General features: G+C 45.2%; 8 protein-coding genes across 8 annotated transcripts; 5 read left to right on the top strand and 3 right to left on the bottom strand. All coding sequences in view use genetic code 12, as the record gives it.

The window, feature by feature from the left end:
* Positions 1–528: 528 nt before the first annotated feature.
* CXQ85_003450 (mitochondrial 37S ribosomal protein mS33) lies at positions 529–837 on the top strand (the record flags this gene model as incomplete). Its single annotated transcript, XM_025487095.1, has 1 exon — positions 529–837. The coding sequence occupies one exon, from the start codon at positions 529–531 to the stop codon at positions 835–837; it is 309 nt and encodes a 102-aa protein (XP_025340543.1).
* A 56-nt stretch (positions 838–893) lies between these two features.
* CXQ85_003449 (uncharacterized protein) lies at positions 894–2510 on the bottom strand (the record flags this gene model as incomplete). The annotated part of the gene is made up of 1 exon (XM_025487094.1): positions 894–2510. The coding sequence occupies one exon, from the start codon at positions 2508–2510 to the stop codon at positions 894–896; it is 1617 nt and encodes a 538-aa protein (XP_025340542.1).
* Positions 2511–3164: 654 nt separating this feature from the next.
* Positions 3165–8311, top strand: CXQ85_003448 (uncharacterized protein; the record flags this gene model as incomplete). Its single annotated transcript, XM_025487093.1, has 2 exons — positions 3165–4550; positions 5180–8311. 2 exons carry the CDS (start codon positions 3165–3167, stop codon positions 8309–8311), a joined length of 4518 nt encoding a protein of 1505 aa, XP_025340541.1.
* Positions 8312–8409: 98 nt separating this feature from the next.
* On the bottom strand, positions 8410–12633 carry PGA63 (Pga63p; the record flags this gene model as incomplete). Its single annotated transcript, XM_025487092.1, has 1 exon — positions 8410–12633. The coding sequence occupies one exon, from the start codon at positions 12631–12633 to the stop codon at positions 8410–8412; it is 4224 nt and encodes a 1407-aa protein (XP_025340540.1).
* Positions 12634–14149: 1516 nt separating this feature from the next.
* Positions 14150–16873, top strand: CXQ85_003446 (CCR4-NOT core subunit; the record flags this gene model as incomplete). Its single annotated transcript, XM_025487091.1, has 1 exon — positions 14150–16873. The coding sequence occupies one exon, from the start codon at positions 14150–14152 to the stop codon at positions 16871–16873; it is 2724 nt and encodes a 907-aa protein (XP_025340539.1).
* A 198-nt stretch (positions 16874–17071) lies between these two features.
* Positions 17072–17655, top strand: MMD1 (isoleucine biosynthesis protein; the record flags this gene model as incomplete). Its single annotated transcript, XM_025487090.1, has 3 exons — positions 17072–17140; positions 17221–17281; positions 17327–17655. 3 exons carry the CDS (start codon positions 17072–17074, stop codon positions 17653–17655), a joined length of 459 nt encoding a protein of 152 aa, XP_025340538.1.
* Positions 17656–18417: 762 nt separating this feature from the next.
* On the top strand, positions 18418–19035 carry CXQ85_003444 (60S ribosomal protein eL34; the record flags this gene model as incomplete). The annotated part of the gene is made up of 2 exons (XM_025487089.1): positions 18418–18454; positions 18722–19035. The coding sequence occupies 2 exons, from the start codon at positions 18418–18420 to the stop codon at positions 19033–19035; spliced, it is 351 nt and encodes a 116-aa protein (XP_025340537.1).
* A 1410-nt stretch (positions 19036–20445) lies between these two features.
* CXQ85_003443 (RTA1 domain-containing protein) lies at positions 20446–22281 on the bottom strand (the record flags this gene model as incomplete). The annotated part of the gene is made up of 1 exon (XM_025487088.1): positions 20446–22281. One exon carries the CDS (start codon positions 22279–22281, stop codon positions 20446–20448), a length of 1836 nt encoding a protein of 611 aa, XP_025340536.1.
* Positions 22282–22580: the final 299 nt, after the last annotated feature.

Here is a 22580-nt window from a genome sequence, read left to right as displayed (position 1 = left end):
CTTAAGCAATGTATGGTGCTGCGATGGGAGGTGAGCCGAAATCGCTCAGTGTATTCAGACACAAGCGGCTAAAGTGGTGGGAAAAGGCGGCGGGCGGCAGCTTTAGGTTTTTTCAAGCGGTAGCGCCAATTGGGAAGGCTGTGGAAGGATTTTTTTTTTTACCTGATTATACTGAAGGAGACTGGATTTCTTGGAGCTTGTGGGATACGTCTTTTTGTAGGCTTTGGAGTGGCTGCGAAAACAAGCAAATGGATGGTAATAATAGCCAAGTGTGAGCACCAAGAAAAGACGTTGAGTGAAGAAAATGAACGTTGCAAGGGGGTAGATTTGGTGAATTGAGGGAGGTTAAATAAACCGGGTGAAGTGACTTTTGGGATTTCTTTTTTCCATTTTTTACACGTTTCTGTCTTTTTTATCGTCTTCATTGGTGGTTGTTCCTTAGTACTGGCTTCTAAAGACACCACGACCTGCATATACCACCACCTCAATATCTTTACTAAATTTTTCCTACTATATCAATCACCATCCATGTCGCTTCTAAAGTCCTTACCGTCCAAGGGCAGAATGGCCCAGGTCAAGAAGCTTCTGGCACAGATCTTTGGCGAAACATATAACCCTCAAAATTTGAGAAACGGAAACAAAATATTGAGACAGCCATTGCGTGGGCCTGAGTTGTTGGCTTGGTACGGTAACAACGACGCCATGCCTACTTTCAAAGACTTTAAGAAGTGGTTTCCTGAGTTGAAATTGGTCGATCCAAGAGAAGAGGAAAGACTCAGAATGGTCGTCGACCGTAAAAAGAGAAATAAGGGTGCCCCAAAGAAGAAGAAGAGTTGATCTTCTTGACCATGTACATAGCATAATATCAAACAGTCCATACGAGAAGTGTTTTGTTAGCGTAGTTCCGGCAATCCTGGTGGTCTTCGCCGTTTGAAGTTGAGCTTGAACGTATCGGTATCTTCCGTGAGCCTTCTTTTGGCGTTCTTACCCCAGTCGTTCTTCTGAGCCTCTTTCACAAGGTTAACAACTTTGCTGTTGTCCTCACGGTAGGATAAGTTGTTCAACAACAGCAAGCTAGAGTCCTCTGAACTACCTGCCTCTTGCTCGACTTGTCTCCATACTTCACCTTGTGGGGTCCTTTCCACCAAAGTCATTACTGGCGCTCCAAGCTTGTTAGTGATTCTCATGTCAAGCAACGAATACCTGCTTGTAGCCAAAATCGACAAGTTCTCCTCTGTATAAATCGCCACATGTTCCCGGAAAAGTAGAATGATACTGTCGTTGAAGAACTGAATATCATGACAGTGCAGTGATGAAATGTATGCTTCTGGCTCGAACTTCACAAGAGGACCTTCACTAGATCTTCGTAGTATAACAACAACACTATTAGTGGCTAGTACAAGGTACTTACCAGAGTCCTTAGCTAGTTTCCATTCAAATGAGCTTTCTGGACAAACGTCTGTGCGCCTATAAGAGACGTCACCATCAAATCCTTCCAATACCCAGATCGAATCAGATTTCTCGAGATGAACAACAGAAGGATAACAAAGTGACAAATGGCTTACTCCGTGAATGCGGAATTCAAGTTTTTTATAGGACTTTAGCGGGATGGCTGCTATGAACAACAGATCATGAATGTTCAACCATGCAAACGTCCAACCTATCCCCTTGGTATATGAAGAATGTAACGTCGGTTGGGCAAGACGCTTATCACTGTTCTCTGATTTTTGGTATACTCCCAAGCTATTGTAAACTCTCACAGTGTAGCCGAAGAGAGATTCTCCTGAGTCAAAGAAACATATCCAGCTGCCCTTTGGGTCCCATGCAATTTGAGCTGACGGAGACGACTGATGATCCAACTGCAAGGAAGCAAATAGAGCACTTCTGGATCCATTATTTGTAAAATGTAGTAGGTATGGATGACTGTCGGATTGTAGGTCAATCATGATAGACCTTGACGTCAGATTCTTGTCAAAGTATGAGGTCAGTAAAAGAGACCAAAAGCCTGGATGACCTGGCCTGGTCAATGACTTTTGAACAATTGGTTTAGGTACCGTGAAGAGAACCCTTGTGCAATCCAAAGAGTATACACGAGCTAACAAACCAAACAGATCAAACACCACTAGCTGAGTGCAATTCTTATAAGCACTTCCCTCCTCTGGTGCTCCCTCGATCCAAGATATATGTGCAATTGCAGAGTCCAGCTCTATTATTACCGGGTCCGTGGACTGAGAAGTCATATCATAAACAATAGTAGCATGAAAGTCCTTGGACGATATGGATACAGCGATCTTGGTTGAAGTATTCAGGCCAGTAGTGGTTTCCCAAAACAAGCCACCAATCTTGATGGTTCGATCGCTCGAGCCAGACCCTTTAAGGTGCCTTCGTATATCTTTAGCGGCATTGTACCTTCGTAATAGAAAAGATGGCAGGATTCTATGGATGGAAATGTTTGTGTCCTCCACTAGAGCCACATAGTGACCACAATGGGACAACGACACCTGGCTCATTGAAAAAGGATAAATATGATAAGGAACGTGGGCACAAAGGTGTGATTTTGGCCAGTGCTATAGTACAAGGTAGGAACGGTTCTTTATAAAGACAAGATGTATTTGTGGATTTGACGTTTGTTGATAACTGAAAGCGCAGTGTATACAACCCGAAGAGCATCACAACAAGTGCATGTCAAAGTACGAAAGCTAAACAAAAAATACAAAAAAGAAGGAGGCGTCTTTATGATTGAAGTTATTTGATCAATTCAATATTGATAAAAATTATCCTATCTTAACAGTTGAATAGAAGAAGTATGGTAGTTATTGGGCTTCTTTCGCAGCCAATCCACTTACGCCTTACAAACACGACTAAGCAATGCCACAAGAAAACTAGATTTTCAAACATAAGTTAAAGTAGGTATTATCAATTTACCAACTTTAATTTCACTCTTTATAGCCCATTTCATTGGTTTTGCAACCAGCTTCTGGGGAAGCAATATCAATGACCTGCATACCATCATCCACCTACTACTCACCTTCACAATCTCATAAACAAACACCCTCTCACAACATCTCCACACCTGCATCGTTCTCCTACCAACTACGCACTTATCATAATTAGGCTGGCCTACTCAGCTATTTATTAATGCAGCCAAATTTGTTGACAATATTATGCCCCCAAAAAAACTGGCGGCACTGAGGGCCAATGGCTCATCCAAGGTACCTAATCTACCCGGGATCAAGCATAATGCTCCGAGATCCACACGCAATTTTTTCCCTTCGGATTCAGACGAATCTCCGCCTGAGGATACCCCCGAAAAGAAAAGAGCACAACCTTCGAAGAAAACAAGATCTATCCTTGGAGGCACCAATAGTCTAAAAGCTATGTTCTCCAACTCCCAAGAAGCTCAAAAAGAGAAAGAACCCGAGTCAAGCCAAGAATCAACTCCTGTTAAGAAACCTGCTAAGCGAGGCCGTAAACCAAAACAAACTGTTGCGAGTCCCGAAGCACCTATTCATGAAGCTAGTACACCTAAATCGATGCTAAAACGAGCCACTAAGCTGCTTGAGCTGCCCAGCGCACTGAAACCAATCAGGTTTGACGATATCGAAGAAGAACCGCCAAAGAGACTGAAGTCTTCTCGATCCAAAGAACAACAAAGCGAACCACTCCCGAAGAAACGTAGAAAGAAGAATCAACCGCGGGAAGACGACGACTACGTCGAACAGCATTCCCAACACACAATTCAACTTGCAGATGGCGACCGTCCTGGCCCTATACGAAGAAGCTCGTACAGCAACCGTGGGAAACGAACACTGTCTATTGGCAACGGGTTTGTTGCCAAACCACATGATGAAATGTCTGTTACGGAATACTACAAGGTAATTGATAGCTCCTTACCTGGTCCATCAAGAATGCGCCAAGTTCTTGTTTGGTGTTTCAAGAAAAAGCTACAACAAGACCGTGAGAGCGAGGGGGCTGAGACGAACACTGCAAAGGGAATCGCTAAGGTGATCAAGAATGAAATTTTGGAGGATTTAGTCTCCAAAAAGATAGACACCAGTTGGCTACTGGCGAAGCGGTTTGACGCATCGGAACTACAAGGCAAACGGGTGATTAAAAGCAACCCGCTTAATGATGCCAATCAGGAAAGTTATGAAGTGTTTAAGCAGAAATTACGTGAACTACGGCAAGAAAAGCTGCATTGGCAAAGTGCCTTTGATGCCAGCGTGAAACCGCTTGAAGGCTTAGCCATCAGCAGTGAAGATGAAGAAGGAAAGTATAGCCGGGAGTTCAAAGAGTACGTGAAACAGAAAGACCCGAAGCTCGGTGCTGTATTGCAAGAGGAACATCTTGAGACGCTCTCGCAGCAGGTGAAGCAAGTGGAAGCGAGCGTTCCGGAGAAACTCGAAGCAAACATGGCGCAATTGTTCCACACTGCGTACCAACTCAGTAAGAGCGTGGAGCTAGTGGGTAAAATCAGGCAGGAGCTGCTAGCACCCCAAGTGACCCAAGTTGTCAAGGAGTTTATGGAGAGAAACCGCCACAGCAAGCAAGTGACCAAGATCGGAGCCCGAGACCTCCTCCGGGGAATTTCACGGGTCGACTTGCGGCAAAGGTGACGTTAATGTGAACAAAGAAGGATGGAAGTGTTGTATACTAGGAACTGTACTATATCAAACTATGTATTAATAGACGGCGCCGGAGCGCAGTCCGAAGCAAATAAACAAAACAATGCAATCAAATCAGGAACCACTCAGTCCAAAATAAGAGTCCCCCCAACAAAAATCGTCAACCCTCCACAAGCCCCCACGAAGTGGAGAATACCTATTCCCAATTCGCCGTTTGCGGTCCTCTATAGACAAAAAGGCTAATCATCTTTTACGAGTGGCATATTTTGCACCCGCCTGCACCAACGCCTATTAACAAAGCATGTCTCACTCTACCTTCCCCCAAACGTAACTCTACCCCAGTTTCTTCCAACTTGCCTTACTATAAATACGTACCACGCCGCCGCCCTTCTGCCATGGCTAGAAATTTCCTCCTGCTCTTACGACGGCCGTCCTATCGGATATACAGCCTAATGTTTCTTGCCACGTTCGTTCTACTCTTCACAGCATTCCTCTCGGTGCCCCTGCTCGGGTTCCCCATCTACGTGAGGACTCCAACGTCACCTTACCCTCAGGGGAAACACCAGGTGAATGGTGATGACGGTACGCGTCTTGGCCACTTGCAAAACTTGGTGGTTTCACAGGAGAATAAGGCTATTTTCACTAAGCTTTTGTATGCGGATAACGCCTACTATGATAAGGATACCCACACGTTGGGCACTTTGGACTGGGTGCCTCAACATCAGTATCAGAGACAACCATACGTTGCTAATGGGTACTTGGGAAGCAGAATTCCTAACTTGGGCCAGGGTTTTGCCTATGATACTTTGGCTAACGGTACCTATGTGGATGTGTCTACCCCAGATGCTGATCTCCCTTCTGATTTGCTGAATGGGTGGCCTTTATTCAACCGTCGTTATGCTGGAGCTTTTGTTGCTGGTTTTTACAATCTTCAGGAAAATACGACTCTGAATAACTTTCCTTGGCTCTTGGAGGATGGCTACGAGAGCGTAGTGGCTGCCGTTCCTCAATGGACCTCTCTCGCTTTGACAGCCAAAAAGGGCTCGAAATCATACACTTTGGACCCAGCAGGTAATCCAGACAGCTACGGAAAAATTACAAATTACGCTCAGAACTTGTCGTTGGCTGATGGTATTGTCACTACTACTTTTACGTGGTTGGGCTCTCTCGATGTGAAGTATACCGTCCTAGCACATCGTTCCAAGCTTTCTTTGGGCCTTGTTAGCCTTCATGTGGAGAATACTGCTGATTCGAACATCACTGTTTCTGTCCAAGATTCCTTGGATTTTGGAACTGCCCAGAGAGCTCGTTTTGATTCGACTTCGGTGGACAAGGAAAATAGAGCTCTCTATATGTTATACTCGCCCAATGACATTGACTACGTCTACGGAGCTACATATTCATCGCTTCGCTACGATACCTCGGAGTCCCACTGCTTGGGCTCTGAATTCACTACCAGTCACTTCAGCCTGGGCCACACTGTCACGTTTGATATTCCAGCCAAGTCTTCCATTGATGTGACCAAACATGTCGGTGTTGTGACATCAGACTTGGACCCCAAAAAGTACACTTCTTTTGATTTAGTTCTTCTGGAAGCTAAAGCGACTTCTCTCGCTAAGGACCTGTTTGAACTGCTCTCGACTAGCCATAGGGAAGAATGGGGTAATTCGATGGATGCTGGTCTCACTGTTGAATTCCCTGACGATCCTCTCTTGTCTTTAGCTGCTAGAGCTTCCATTTACCACTTGAATGCCAATACTAGACCTGACGCTGAAGGTGTCACTGCTGCTTTGGGTGTATCGGGCCTTTCTTCTGACTCGTATGGAGGCATGGTTTTTTGGGATACAGATCTTTGGATGATGAATGGCTTGCTTCCTTTCAATCCATCTCACGCTCGTTCAATCGTGAATTATCGTCTCCATACTCACGATCAGGCTCGTAAGAATGTCGACAGCGACCGTACTCCGAAGAAGGATATGCATGGTGCAGCTTTCCCTTGGACAAGTGGAAGATTTGGTAACTGTACTGCTACTGGCCCTTGTTTCGATTACGAGTATCATATTAACATGGCCGTTGCTATCTCTGCATGGGAATTGTATAAGAGTGGTGCTGCTGATGATCATTTCTTGGAGCACCTGGCTTTTCCATTAATCAACGACGCTGCTGCGCTTTTCGCTGATTATGTCGAATACAACGACACTTTGCAAGCTTATTCCACACATAACTTGACTGACCCTGATGAATATGCCAATCACGTTGACAATGGAGCTTATACCAATTCGGCCATTTCTGCTACGATGAGATGGGCAATAGCTGTGAGTGAACATCTCGGGAAGCCTGTTCCAAAGTCTTATCAAAATATAATGGGCAATATGCATCTTCCACGTTCTGCTGATGATTCAGATATTATTTTAGAGTTCACTGGTATGAACTCCTCCATTGAAATTAAGCAGGCTGATGTTGTGATGTTAACGTATCCTTTGGAGAATGAGTTGATCACACTTGACCTGGCCAAGGCTAGTATGGAATATGCTTCGATGAAACAAGTTAGTTTTGGACCAGCTATGACATTCCCTATTTTTTCGATCGTTTCGTCGGCTTTACTGGAGAAGGGTTGTTCTGCTGATACCTATCTCATGAAGTCTATTCAACCTTTCTTGAGAGGCCCTTTCGCTCAGTTCTCAGAGCAGAATAGTGATGACTACCTCACAAATGGAGGTACCCATCCTGCTTTTCCCTTTATGACTGCCCATGGCGGGTTCCTCCAGGCAATCCTTCAAGGAATATTAGGTTTGCGGTTTGATCATAAGGTTGAAGATGGAAAGATTGTCCGTTTCCTTAAGTTGGATCCAATCAAGTTGAAGACCCTCCCAAGTGGAGTTTACTTTGATGGTGTCCATTACATGAACCAAACATTGGCATTCAATTTGACCTCCGAGGGTTTGGCTGTTAAACACAACGGCCCAATTAAAGGGCTGGTGCCTCACAAGATCTTGATTGAGTTGGGTTCACGTAACCCTGACGCTGGTACCCATACACTTATGCCAGGTACAGATGCGACGTTCAAGCTTTATGAGACAGAGGATACATTTAAGAATAGTCTTTCCGAATGTGGCCGTGCATTATTTACCAACATCACTGAGTGTGCTCCAGGTGACGCTCCAGTGCTCGCCAACGACGGTGACAATACCACTCACTGGCAAGCCAAGACTCCCGAGAAGAGTAAGGTATTGATTGATTTCCTTGAACCAATTGTTTTGCAGACTTGTTCCATCAACTGGGGCGACAAACCACCAAAGCTGGTTAAGCTTTCCGCAACTGCCCAGGACTTAAGTTCTGAGTATCCTGACCTACTTGAAACTGTTGATTTTTTGAGTAACGTCGACTTTGGTACTGATTTGCCTCGCAAGTATAGTTATAATAACCCTGGTGGAAAGCTATACAAGCAAAGCGACATTTTCACCGCAGTGGATTCTAGGGAAGTAAGCATAAATGAGCCATTCAGGCTAGAGGAGCAGCATTTGATTGTGTTGCCATCAAGGCATAACACTACTGACATTAATCTCGACTCGCCTATCAAGACTCGATATGCGTTGCTTGAATTTGAAGGTGTTCATGACAAGCGCTCTAAGGATGACAAGGAGTCACAGAAAGGTGCTAAAATTTATGAGCTCAATTTCTTCTAAGGATAAGGTGTTCAGTATGCGAATTATATTTTTATCAATACAATCAATTTTAAGTTTAAAGGTAGTAGAGCAATTATCTAAAATGGGTTGGCTAGCAATCAATTGTTGAAAGCTTCAGCCATGGTGATTAAACGCTTCACACCAACATGCCATGTACCGATCTCATTAGGATGTTTCAGCAGAATTTCTTGGTTAATGCTGGATGCTTTGCCCCATTGCTTGCTCTCCAAGGCAGATGCAACTTGTCTCAATTCACCAACAGTCTCCTCTGAAAGCAAATCCCTCTTTTCCAAATGACCATACAAAATGTTGAGTCTCTTCTCCATATCCACCACATGTTTTTCATATCTCACTGGTGCTGCAGGTTTGATCTGGTCCTTGAATTTAGTGAAAGTGGCTATGATTGCACCAGCATTGTCACCAACGGCTGCTTGGCCAACGGTAGTCCCATTTTGAGTGGCATGCGTAGGTGCCTGGCCAAATGACTGGGCTGGTGGCTGTGTAGCTGGTGGTTGTTTCACTTGATTGGAAACAGGTGGAGGCTGGACAGCAGCCTGGGGTGCAGATGTAGGTGGTGCCTGGGCTGGTGGCGCTTGAGCTGGTGGTGCTTGAGCTGGCGGTGCCTGAGCTGGTGGGGCACGAGTAGGAGGAGCCTGAGTTGGTGGAGCCTGAGTGGGTGGCGCCTGGGTAGGTGGTGGTCCCTGAGAGAAAGGTTGTGGAGCCTGAGCGGTAGCTGAAGGAGGGGCCTGAGCTTGGTTCGAGACCTTCTTAGGAGGTGGACCCACGGGAGGTGGACCTACAGGTGGCGTTCCTGGGGCAGCATGTGCCCTCGATGGTGGAGGAGCGATGCTTCCAACAGATGGTTTCCTACTACCTCTGGCCGAAGCAGGTGTCGAGAATTGACCCCTTGGACCCCTCGTAGTTGGTGGTGGGCCATAAGGATTTGAAGGTGGCTGACTTGCTTGCGGAGGAGCGTAAGGATTGCTAGCTGGAGGTGCTGCTGTAGAGGCCGGTGGTCCGTATGGATTAGGTGGATGTGAAGGCTGTGGATAGTTGGCCTGTGGAGGAGCCGCAAAGTTGTTTGCTGGTGGTGGTACGAAAGAGCTCTTTGCAGGTGGAGGATTGTCATTCTGGCTTGGGGCATAAGGGTTCTTAGGTGGAGCCAGAGGAGTTGCAACCTTACTTCCTGGGTTAGATAAACCATTCTGAGGCGGAATAGGAATCGATGATGGTGGTGGAGCGTACTTGTTGTTCACAGAAGCTTGACGAGATGCCGGGGTCACCCTTGGGCTCGAAGCTCCAGATTGCGATGCCTGTCTAGATGCTGTTCTAGGAGGAGGTGGAGCCATCGATGGCGCAGCTGAAGGTTGGCCCTTTCTAACTGGAGGAGCCAATGGTGCTGTAGCAACTTGGGGTGTTGGAGCCTTTGGTGATACAACTGCAGCTGCAGCGGGGGTAGCACGTCTAGCCGCTCTTTGGGACTTGAATGTATCTGGCAAGTCATTCCAGCCATCAGTCTCCTGCTTTACATTCGAAACAGGTTGGGCAGGAGCAGGTGGACTCACAACTGATGCGCCTGGTTGGACTGGGGTGTACCTAGGTGCTGCAGGTGCTGAAGTATTGCCAATTGTTGGGCCAGCTGGAGGAGGCACCACCCCAGTGGATGGCATTCTCTGTGCTGATGGAGGAGCATAAGCATTGGATGGTGGGGCAATGGCAGTAGGAGCTGGTGCAACATGAGCTGAGGGGGCGGCCCTGCTGTAAGGGTTCAGAGCTGCACGAGCTGCTGGAGCAGCAGGTGGCGCTGGGGCAGCAGGAGCACCTGGGAATGAAGGTGCTCCGCCCATTCCAGCAGCAGGTGGAGGGCGACCATAAGGTGGAACTGGTGCACCACCACCAAAAGCTGGTGCCGCATTATTGGCCAATGGATTGAATGCTGGTTTAGCAGGAGTGTTGGCACCGAATCTACCATTCTGAACAGCAGTTTGGGGCACTCTTCTGCGACCCTGCTCTACCTTTTGGACGGGTTGAGCTGTTGCCTTGTTAATACGTTCTTGCTCAGCGTTTAATCCATCGTAATTTTCAGGAAGAATCGACAAGAACTCACGAGCCAACTCAAAGTTTCCGCTGTTTGCAGCCATGGTTGAAAATTCGAATACAGCATTGCATGTTGGTTCAATGGCAGGGCCAGAGAGACGACTAGAAATCTTTGAAAGAGATCTGTAGGCAGAAAGCTTCTCGACAAACCCGCTCAAAGACTTGAACTTAGCATCCAAAGGAGTTTCACCTTCTTCAACAGCGTTACCTCCCTCAGAAGCTGATGGGATCTCCTGCAACCAGAGAGCAGAAACCTTGTCCAACGCCTCACCAGCTAAGTAACACTCCAAAGCGTTCTCACGATCAGCTGCTGTCCCCTGCGATGCAAGAATACGGTCACCCAATTCAACAATCTTCGAATTAAACTCGGTTTTATCAGTGCAATAAGCGAATATACTGGATGCAATCTCCTTCCAGTTGGCAATATCGGCGTTCGCGACAAGGTCGACTACGCTCTTCGAAGATGCGGAGTAGATCAAACGAGATAAGACATCCGAGTTAGTTTCCTTGAAGTATTGGGACTTGACTTTGCTCTTAACAGCATCGTTTTGATCTAGGGACAAGACCAAAGCTTCTAACAACTTACCTTGTCCCAAGCACTGGTCGACGGCATCGCTAATTTTGTTGCTCAAAATGAGCTTAGTCAAACGGGCATCTTGTTCGTTATGAGAGCCATCTAAGATCTTGAATGGGCCACTTGGAGCAAATCCTTCGGAGGAAAATGACTTGACGCCCTGTGAATTAACGTCATTTGATAAGTTTGTGAAGAAATCATCCTCGGTCGTGTTGTCAATTCTACCTGATAATTCCTGGGAATCGGGTTTTTGCTCGCTGGCTTCTTGAGAGTCACCAACGACGTCCTTGAGGAAATGCTCTTTTCCAAACTTTGACAAAGCATCTAATATCTTCCAGTCCGAAATATCGGCAGGGTTGGATTGGAGCTTTTCAGAAATGAGCTCAGAGAAGTCATCATTCTGAAGAGACTGGGTGAGCTTGTCGGCAACGAGCGTTTTGGCACCAGCTGTCTTGTTAATGTTGATGACAGGTTTACCGTCAACAGTCCTGACTGTGACAAGCTTGGATCCAAAACCGAAGGATGCAGAAACAGGTCTTTTGAGCCATTGAGGGGCCTGCTTCAAAGCAAACAGTGGCTGCAGGTGGTCAGCAGTAGATATGTTCGACCAGAACTCATTTTCATCGGTAGCTTTGACTTGCTGGGCCACTGGAGGAGAGGTGTCTTGTAACGTCTGAACGACAATTTTGCCGTCGAAAGAAGCAGATGCAATCACGTCAGGAGCATTAGGAGCGAAGCGTACCAGGAAAGTCCAGTTCGTGGCACTAGGGTAGTCCCCAAGTTTCTCGCCAGTCAATGGATTCCATAACTTGGTTGAATTGTCCTTTCCAGAAGAAAGCAAGAGGCCGGCATCCTTACTGCACCAATCCAAAGATAAAACACCCTTTTCATGGCCTTGGAGTACCTTCTCAGGTTCGCTAGCATTTCTCAAGTCCCAAGTCATTATCGTAGGACAAGAATCACTTTGACTTGCAGTGATCAACTTGGTAGACTGTGTTGGGTGCCATGCAACCTGAGAGAAATCTGCCTTTCCGAGAGGTCCATTGTACTGCAAATGTAACACTTCTCTTTTAGCCTTTAAGTCCCAGATACTTGTGAAGCCGCTGTTCGATGTAGAGGCCAAGATGTGGCTGACGCTGTTGTTCCAGGCAACAGAGGTAATTTCATCCATTGGCACCATAGCTCTACCAGGGGAGAAGGGCTCAGCAAAGGTATTGGCGTCCCAGATGAAAATCTCACCTCTTTGGCCACCAGAAACGAGCAAATGGTTCTGATGAGGGTTAAATGACAAGCATTTCACAGCACCAGTGTGTTTTGAGGATTTATGGACAGAAGAAGCGTCCAACGATTTCGTTCTGATAAGTTTCTCTGCATCCCAAAACTCCACGATACCAGTTTCAAAAGCTCCCACCAACAAACCTCTTGAATAGTTACCGAATGGTTTGGACCAGGCCAAAGCGTGGAACTTGTTTTCCAAAGATGCACTAAACACTGGATCGTAGCTCTGGCTGAAAACATCAAAGATCTCAAGCGTAGAAGACGCAGAGAAGTTCAAATCGAGTGCCCCAGCGACCGAGCCGGTTGCCAACAAGGGGATCACGTCTGAACTCCACGCAAACGTGGAGGTACGTGTTATGTCCTTGATTCTCATAGCGGAACACGAGTCAGGCGAATAATCAAGGAATAACGGTTCTTTAAACAGGTAGCTTCAGTGACGGTAGGCGAATCAGAAGTGAGGAATAGTAATTGAGTCGGTCACTTCCACAGCTATACCTGTGAATTCTTCAGACTCTATGAGTTGCTGATGTGTATTTCCAAAAAATGTCAACTATGGCCAACGCACCGGCGTCTGTTATATGCAGATCAGGAACACCAGGCTACGGCATTTGCACTGAAGAAGTAACCGTCTGAGATTGGGAGGCATTGTGGGTACTAGGGTGTCATTAAAGGAGTTTGGTTGGAGTTTTGGGGCTGGCTTGATAAGTTTGGTTGGTTTCGGAAAAGTCAATATTGAGAGGTAGAGGGGGACATGGTTGACGAGAAGGCTGTATTGACGTGTATCAGGCAACCACATGTCCAAGGGTGATTTAAGGCAGGGAAGTCGATTTTTGTATGGCAAAGTGTTAATGAGTTCATCTACGTTTATTTATTTGGCTGTGGTGTTTTTTGGTGGACATGTGTATTTGGACTTAACATGTAATTGGTGCAAATGGTTGCGAAAAAGTGGCCCCCAGAGAGTACTGCTTGACTGAGGGTTGTTTAGAGGAAAGGTAACAATGTATTGCAAAATGGGAGAGGATTTTTGAAGAATATTAAATTTTTTGGTAATGTCAGGAAAAGTGATTGAGAAAGAAAAATGGAGATAATTCGAGGAAATGGGAGATTTGGATGGCTACATATAGGCTGTACCTATGATTCAGCTCAGCAACGAGCAAGTATACTTGATTATATACTATTTAATTGAAGATTTTTAGGGCTTACTTCGTTCATGAAGCGAAAGTTTAGCGTCTAATATGCTCTCTGAATGATTTATCTCTTCGACACTGTACTCCTCGTCTAGGTTAGTCGAACCATAAATGAAATAAACAAAGCTTCCACTAGACTCGTTCAAGCTTCATCTGTTCAAGCTTCATCTGTTCATATAAGACTTCCAGATATACTTCCATTAAATACAAATACACCTTTTATTCTCTTAATGGCCCTGTTCTTCGCCATTGGAATGTCATACCAGCCCCACACATGGCCCATCGTTTTACACCCATATCTTGCCCATTCTCTTAAATAAGCAGTAAACTGCCAAATTCATACATCCACAGTCATTTCCAACCCTTTCCCTCATCTATAGCAACCATTTGCACCAGCATAGCTCACATAGTGGTCTTTCGCAGCCATTGTGGTTACCACTGACATCACCAACCACCACAGTTTTCCATGTACTAGAACCTCCTAAATCAACCAGCCCATAACCCAAACACAAATAATACCCATTTCAAGTACTTTTTTTTTCCTCTACCTAACAAGCAACTTGTGTATCCCAGCAAGGCGGGGCGGAACCGGTGCTAGTGTATGCGCGGTCTGCGAAGTGGTGGTTTTTCAGCTACCAAGGCAGCTCGAGAAGCTACAACCACATAAACTTATTACATATCAACACCAGCTGGGAAACTTGCATGTCAGATATTGAAGACTCCGACCTGCAACAGGTCATGGAGTTTGATATTCCTCCTAACAATGACGACCAGCGTGATTTCTTCACGGCACACACTATACTTCAACAGAAACTCAGTTTGGACTATGTTGATGATCTCATAGACGATATATTTGAAACGCTTGCGGGTCTTTGTGACCCTTACACACAGCCAGAGGACAACGACGTGAATCCATTGAGTGTTGCCTGCTTGGCAGATGTGTTCATTGCACTTGCATACCAACAACTTCTCGAACAACGAGCTTATGAAGAATATGATGACGAAGAAGATGATGATGATGAACTGCAAAAACCTGACAAGGACGATGACGACCCGCCTCCGTCAATACAATCGCTACGGTTCACACTATCGCTCAAGTGTCTCATTATGTTGGATGCTATCAATAAGAATCTTCGAACAGACGATCCGGTGAGAATAAAAGCTCTTTTGAACAACCTGCTTTATTGGGAGCTTCGAGATCCTTTCTGGCTTCCATCTTTCGAGGAACACGAGGAGCATGATACGAAACTATGCTACTATATGTCTTGTGTTCTCGTAATGACTCTCTATAAGCTCTTCCTACCCGAAGATGGAAGTCCTTATAACCCTGCATTGAATCCATATACTGATTATTTCATCCGTCTATGGAAGTCACACACCGGCATCATAAAGCTTGCCTTTGAGCTAGATCATGATCTCGAACAATTTGCATACCTGAATAGCGATGAGTATTTCGACACTCCAGAGAACGTGAAGAGGGCACTTCTCGGTTCCAGCGCTGTTCGTTCTGTCTTGGCTTACGTCCTTAATCAGACCACGCCAGGCAAAGTATATGGCCAAAGTGTCATTGAGGATAGAAAAGCCCACGAGTATGATGTTTGTCAACTACCACTTTTAGATTTTTATGACCCGCTTGGCAGAAAGCGTGCAGCTGGAGGTTCAATCACTGGTGATTATCATCCCTTCATATTCGTTCAGTTAATACTTCGTTTAGGAATGCCTGATGTTAGGCCTGACCTTGATGGTTTAACGTATGCTTTCTGCAAAGAGGACGACAAGTCTCACTTGGGACGGTACACTTGCTTAAGAGGTGATTACTGTGATCAAACTGAATACAGTTACAGCTTCGATAATAACTTTCCATATGAAGATTTTTTGGACGATGAAATTAAGTACGTCTTCTTTGGCTACGCTGACTCTGAAGAGGAAGATGATGCAGAGGAAGAGGAAAGCAAAACTCCCCTCACCAAAGGTAGTAGCGACGCCAAGAAGGATCTTCGAATGGCTTTGCGCTCTGACCCTGATGCTATTGGCATCGACGAAGAAGGCGTTGACTGGAACGACTGTGCCAGGGGAGAAAATGTGAAATATACAGATAAATTTCTTGACTATTGTGCCCAGCACCAACCCCGGACAAATTTGGAAACATTTAAATTAATGCTCAATATCGTGATGAATATTAATGAGCCTGTTATTGGAGATTCCATCGTGTATACCATCGCCAGGTGTATCAAGGATGAAGCAGAAGAAGCTAGTGATTCTTTTGTTAATCCTGGCGAGATATATGAGTGTCTTGTTTCTCCACCAGACGCTAATGCCCGTGTCCAGGTCCCCCATTATAATATTGAAGCTTACCACAAGGAGGTGACTCGGTTTGAGCGCATCCTTACTGTCAGCCCAGAGATTGCTTCCAGTATTATAGATGAGATCTTGATGTGCAATGGCTTCAGAAGGACATTTATTTGGTTTATCACGCACCTTGTGAACTACTCGCCTAATTTGCTCAATTATATCTATGAATTGGTAGTAGGATTAAGAGGTGCTAAAGCAAACGAGAACTTTTCACGACAAGGTGCGTTGGAACTTTCACCAATCGAAAGGCTGATGCTTCTTCACGAATGCTTCAACAATTTGCTGTTATGGGCACTCTGTTGTGAGAAAGTCTCACGTCTGAGAGCTGAATCGGTCATAGCGGTTGCATGTCTCATGATACGAAGACTTATTGATCATGGGATCATTTCCACCTCCAAGAACAGTCAGTACATGGATAATTATAAAGAGGAAATTGAGTTCCTTTTGATGCCTTACATCGGGGACCTTCCAGAGGCAAGAGATCTATTCTTCGAATTTAAGGGCGGATATGGGAGAAACCAGAAAGAAAGAAAGTTGTGGAATAAGCTTGTGTATAAAGAACCGGAGTCCACTGATGAGCTTCTCCGGGACGTGAGCAACCTCGCCCTTGAAGACGTTGTGCTCTTATATCAAGAGTCTTACGCGGCACAGACGGCAGTTACAGACTTGGTCGAATCCGCTTCCGAAGCTCTCAGGCGTTACCATCACAAGAAGAACAAGGCAAGGGCTACCTACACGAAAGAAGACTTTTATGAAAATGTGAAGAATGCGGACCATGATTTCCGTCTTTTCCTCAAGTACTACAATCAAATCTGTCATCATCCAGAAATGGGTTACCTTTCCTACGTGATGAAAAACAGGGGTTTGATAGTGCCAGGATTTGGTGGTACGTTCCAAGCTGGCGACGGAGAGAGTTTCATGACTGTGGAGGTTATGGAAGGACCTCCTCCAGACCACTATGACGACGAGACTGAACCTCCTCGGTTTGAAGAGACAGAAAGGACCGAGCTTGATAAGCAGAAGAAGAAGAAGGATAAAAAGGGAAAAAAGAAGAAGAAGGGAAAGAAAAAGTAATGGTTGCAAAACAGAGTTTGGGAGTATCCGAGTCACTTTGACAGTCTGACTCGCACAAGTCACTATCGCGCTTTACCTGATAAGGAGCGGGATTTTTCGCCAGATATTCGACTCCGACAGGCCAAAGGTCCGTACCCCACGGCCACACTGTTTGTGGAGACTACCTACCCGTGGAGCTGTGGAATTCTGCCAGTTATAATGTTCACCAATTCCTTACGTGCTGCCCAAAACACATTCAGAATGGCTCAGAGAAACCTTATTACTCCAGTATGTGAATTGGCCTCCCCAGGCCTATAATAACAATTGTATATTATCTATCGAATCAATCCAGCATACTAATCATTTAGGTTAAAACCGCTACCGCTCCACCACCAGCTGCCTCTTACTCCCAGGCTATCAAGGTCAATGGTATGTAACTTCTTTACTTTATCCAATTCTTCAACTAACGCCCAGGTTTTGTCTACGTTTCTGGTCAGATTCCATACACCCCAGAGAACAAGCCATTGTCTGCCAATCCCACCATTGCTGAGCAGGCTGAGCAGGTGATTCAGAATGTCAGCAACATCTTGGACGCCTCCAACTCTTCTTTGAAGCATATAGTTAAGGCCACCATCTTTTTGACCGACATGAAGACCCAATTCGCCGAGTTCAACGGTGTCTACGGTAAGCACTTCAGCGACTTCAAGCCAGCCAGATCTTGTATTGCTGTCAAGGAGTTGCCATTGGGCGTCGACTTGGAGATGGAGGTCGTTGCTGTTGAAAAGGACGACAGCAAGTTGTAAGTAAGACAATTCACTCCGACAATTACTTAAGGATGTAGGCATTAAATTGATGGATTGCCGCATGGAAGATGTACAGTCAATTCATTGGCATTTCGAACTTTGAAACATAGAAGGACCAAAAGCTTCAAATTGGAAGTTCCCTGATTACCACGAATATCTCGGGATCTTCCGGGTATTTTATCCTTGTTGCTCCACGTTAGTTCTTGGAAGGTGGAGACATTTCGCAGCCATTGATAAGACGCTCTATATACTTAAGGACTTCCACTACTTTGATGCTCCAACGAGTCAGAAACGCTTGAAGCTTTTAAACCACAAGAGCAGCATATTCTGTAACTCTCTTACCGTCCTTTGAAAGAATGACTTGCCTCTAGACCACATGGTTCTTGTGCTCTTACCACTGACAGTCTGTCACTACAAGTAGACCACCTACCAATCGAGACATTTTATAAAAAAAGAGTTACAGCACTCACCTACTCTTCTCCATATGACTATGAATTACTTTATACGTTCTTCCCCCACCTCCCATACCGTTTCTCCCTGACTCTACCGTTGTAAGTGGACTAAGTGAGCCTTGAGGGCTACAGCCCTAGCTTCACCTCGCATCACATGACCACATTCGCAACGCACACGAAAACCTCACTAACACAGTACTAGACAGTCTCTTGGTGGAGCCTGCACAGGGCCGCACCCACTAGCCGAAAATTTCTTCTTCATCTCTTAATACTCACATTTTGGGAATTCAGTTAATCCAACGAAACAAAGATGGCTCAGCGTGTTACCTACAGAAGAAAGACTCCATGTATGTTTAAACTCTTCTAATAAGAGAGACCTAAAAAGCCTGCTACCGTTATATCGAAAAAGCTCCATGTCCATTCCGAAAATATGTCCCTTCCCTTGAGATTGAAAATTTTTGATGTCCAAAGAAAGTCCCCATGAACAAGCAACGTATCCAAAGCAATCCATTCCAAAAAACGTAATTTATCAATGATAGTCACATTCCAACATATTGAACTCAAGCAGACCCAGGCTCTTACATTTTATACCCCGTACAATTACTAACAAGCAGACAACACCAAGTCTAACAAGATCAAGGTCGTCAAGACCCCAGGTGGTAAGTTGGTTGCCCAGCACTTGAAGAAGCAGGCTACCACTCCAAAGTGTGGTGACTGTGGTATCGCTTTGCACGGTATCGCCACCTTGAGACCAAGAGAGTACGCTCAGGTTTCCAAGACCAAGAAGACCGTCCAGAGAGCCTACGGTGGTTCCAGATGTGCCAACTGTGTTAAGGAGAGAATTGTCAGAGCTTTCTTGATCGAGGAGCAGAAGATCGTCAAGAGAGTGTTGAAGGATCAGCAGGAGAAGGAGAAGGCTAAGAAATAAGCAGTTTATTGCCTCTAGAATAATAGCCTTGGGGTAAAGCCCCCTTCATGTTGATGTAATTTAGCTCGTGTCATGGTCATTCTGTACTTAATAAAACAGATAGCCGAAAGGTGTTTTAGATGTAGACGTAGGATTTTAAGGTTTAGCGTCGGGTTTTAACCTCTGCGGTTGAGAAGAGATGAGGGAAGTCGAGTCCACGAAAGCCTCGTGCCGTTGTGAACCATTGTATAAGTTGATAACTGCAGCTGGAGTTTAACGTTGACGTGCTTTCGTTGGTGAATTAATATTGATGTGAGTTAGGTGCATCCCAGTGGGTTCATCTATAGGTACCAAGAGGTCCACTTACACTACTAATATCCAGAGAAAGAACAACTAGAGCCTCTTACATGCTATTCTCTATCCTTTAAAAATGCTTGGTCAAGGTATTTACTAGCCAAATTGGGTCCTATACTAGTGACCTTCTGGTTACCAACTTCAACGTCTGGCTTGTACCGTTCCACTGCCTATACCTATAATGCCCACTCACTTAATACAAAACGTAGTACAAAAACCTCCACATAATCTTCCAATTATATCGTACCTCTTTCTTTCGCCGCTAGTGCCTTCCTTAGCGCCGTTCATGACTTACTGATAGCAAATTGTGTAATCCTGATCTGCACCTCTCTTATCCGGATCATCATGGCCCCAGAACTAAGTATAACGAAAATGCCAAAATTCAATTATTTAGAGAATTTAAAGGTTACCAAGTCACTTTTGGACGGATCACTAAGTATATCCCTCACTTCTGTAAAAATCCCTGGCTATCTTTGTCGTCTATCTTCACCAATGGTTGCTCACTGATACAGCCATAGCCCTAATTACCACAAGACATACATCTCTAAAACCAACCCTCCTATAGAAAAACCAATGCCATAGCAATCCTTCCCGAGCTCCAATTACCCAAATTCACAAAACAAAATTCCCCCTCCTTAACTATATACATCAAATACTAGGCCCCTCTGACTCATGCTCTTATCAGTGTGTGGCTGCGAAATAGCGGGAACTTGTTCCCGAGCCTGGGCTATAAAATGGCAAACAACGGTATCAGTAAACTGGCAGTAATATATTTTTCATAAACTCCCCAATGGACTCTACACGTTTGGCTGATTGCCTAAAAAACACCTACATTCCAAAAAGAATAGCATCAACTACTCCTCTGGTACCTAACTACCATCCTTGCTTGATAGTACAGGACTCCCAAACAGACCCAGGCAAGACGAAAAGCTGTGGGTGTGCTGATACTTACTGTGTGAAAAATGCACCTAGATGGATTCCAAGGGGCTAGTGGTAGCATGTTAAATATTTATTAATTTTCGTCTTCTAATATATGCTGGGTATAACGTTTGTGTGTTCTTTGTAGGTTTTTTTCATTCACCCGCCAAAGTTGAAGTATTCTTCGTCATTAGTCGTTTGCGTCATCTGCGATTGCACATCGTCGTAGTGGTTGCTTCCGTCGTCATAGTCGTTGTAGTATTGAGGCTCCGCCTGGTATGGGTTGAAGTTGTGCTGGGCTGTGTACCTGTGGGCTTGTACCATTGGCTCTGGTGCTTCTTGGTATGGGCCCGAGTTTGCAACATATTGCACTTCCTGTGGAGTCTCATATGGATTGACATGACTGCGTGTGCTGTTTCTCTGTTGATGTGACTTTCTGACCTTCTTACTGCTTCTGAATGACTCTGCGTGGTCCACCTGTGGACTGATTGATTCGGCTTCTGTGGTTTGAGAGTATGGCACTGCTGCAAACTCTGAAGGCAGAGGAGGTTTTTGAACTGTCATTCTTTTAAGTACCGGCATGAAGGTTCTTCTATTGCTGTTTTTGTCCTGAGGCAGGTCAAATGGGTTGGACTCTTGCGTAGACATGGACAACTCCCTGGAGTGGACCTTCTCTGAGTGCGTAGACTTCTTAGTGATGGAGTCTTCAGACCAGCTAGAGCCTCCCACCAGTTTACCATCGTGAACGTCGTCGGCTTCTTTGTCGGCGACCTTCATGATCGACTTCATGCTGATGTTCAGGCCCTTACCCATAAGAATACCTGGGTGGAATGGAACAAACAAAATCACCATGAGCAACACCATAAGACCATCGAGGGTCATGACAAACTCTTCGTGAGTGATCAAGAATCCGCTCCAGCCTTCTGTCAATTCAACTAGTCTGTAGACACATCTGACGTAGATGAACATCACTGATAAGAGCAATACCAATGGGAAGTATGCAAACGATCTTCTCGACCAGATATGTTCATACTTCTGGTTATAGTGCTGGTTCAAATGCGTATCCATAAGTCTTCTGCCTCTACTCGTAGCAAAAAGGAAACTGAACAAGTTGTGGAAAGAAAACTTCACTTCTGGACTGGCACGGAACCATATTCTTTTCATGAAATCAAACAAAAAGTATAAGAAAAGCGTCATGGAAGCCACCTGGAATGCAATGCCCGCCACCATGGTGTTTGTGCCTGGAACAGTATCGCCAAACTGCTGAAGCTGAATAGCAGCACTGGCGCCTCCAGCAGCCTGGACAATCAAACTGACGGCATCACAAAACACAAAAATATAAGAAAACCAAAGCGGTTTTAGCACAGAAAATTGTCGTCCGTGTACAACCGTCAACTGAGCCAAAACAAAGTAAACACCTGCCATAAGCAACGCAGGCGCCAACGTCAAACAGATAATCTGGCACAAGTAAGCGTCCAGGTTTTCGTAATCGCCAATAGAAACAAGTCTGCCGATATAACCAGTAAATTCACAAGCCGTGCCCATAGAAAGACAAATACCAAAGTATGGATGTTTCTTCCACACACTAAGCACAATATGAGCCACAAGCAAAAGAGCAAACAAGCCAGCAAAGATACCATTGGCAATGGGACTCAACTCCATCTGGTACAAATTAATACCCTTTTCCAACTCCTGAAGCTCCATGGTAGCGTTCCAGATCACCGAAGTCATCTCTGGAAGCCTTTCATTATCAGTAGCCGTAGCCATGAACATCTGGGCAGAAATCACCGAAAGCGATGCCTGGGCACCTTTTCCCTCCTTGGCCATCTCAAACAAACTCATTCTGTTTGTCTGCGTAGGCAAAGCAGAGGTAATCGACATCAACGTCGAAACCAACCCAGCATAGTTTTGTGGTGCAATGTGAGTCAAGGTAGTCTGGGTTGGTAACTCAGTAGTAGACCAAGGCTGCGTGTACTTGGAGAGCCACTCAGACATTTTTTTTGTTGAAGATAAACGAAAGTCGTTAAACGAAAGAAAGTGTGTTGTTTAGAAAAAAAAAAAATAGATGGGCAAGAAAACAGCAGATATTAATGTGGCATTATATATTTGTATCAGTGTCGAATTGGGCTATTCCAAAGGGACTCGCAGAGGCTTCCCCGGACCTTCCTAAAGTGGTAAGCGAGAAGTGAGTGGTTTGCCTAAAGAAGAAAGAAATTGTGGTTTGTACTGTACACAAGGGCAATTTACGACGCCTGGTGGTATTAGCGAATGAACACCAGCAGAGCATGTATGAA

The sequence above is a fragment of the Candidozyma haemuli genome (assembly GCF_002926055.2).
Source record: "Candidozyma haemuli strain B11899 chromosome Unknown E_2014730914, whole genome shotgun sequence".
NCBI lineage: Eukaryota > Fungi > Ascomycota > Pichiomycetes > Serinales > Metschnikowiaceae > Candidozyma > Candidozyma haemuli.
Note: the sequence above shows the minus strand (reverse complement) of the source record. Positions and strands in the feature narration are given on the sequence as shown.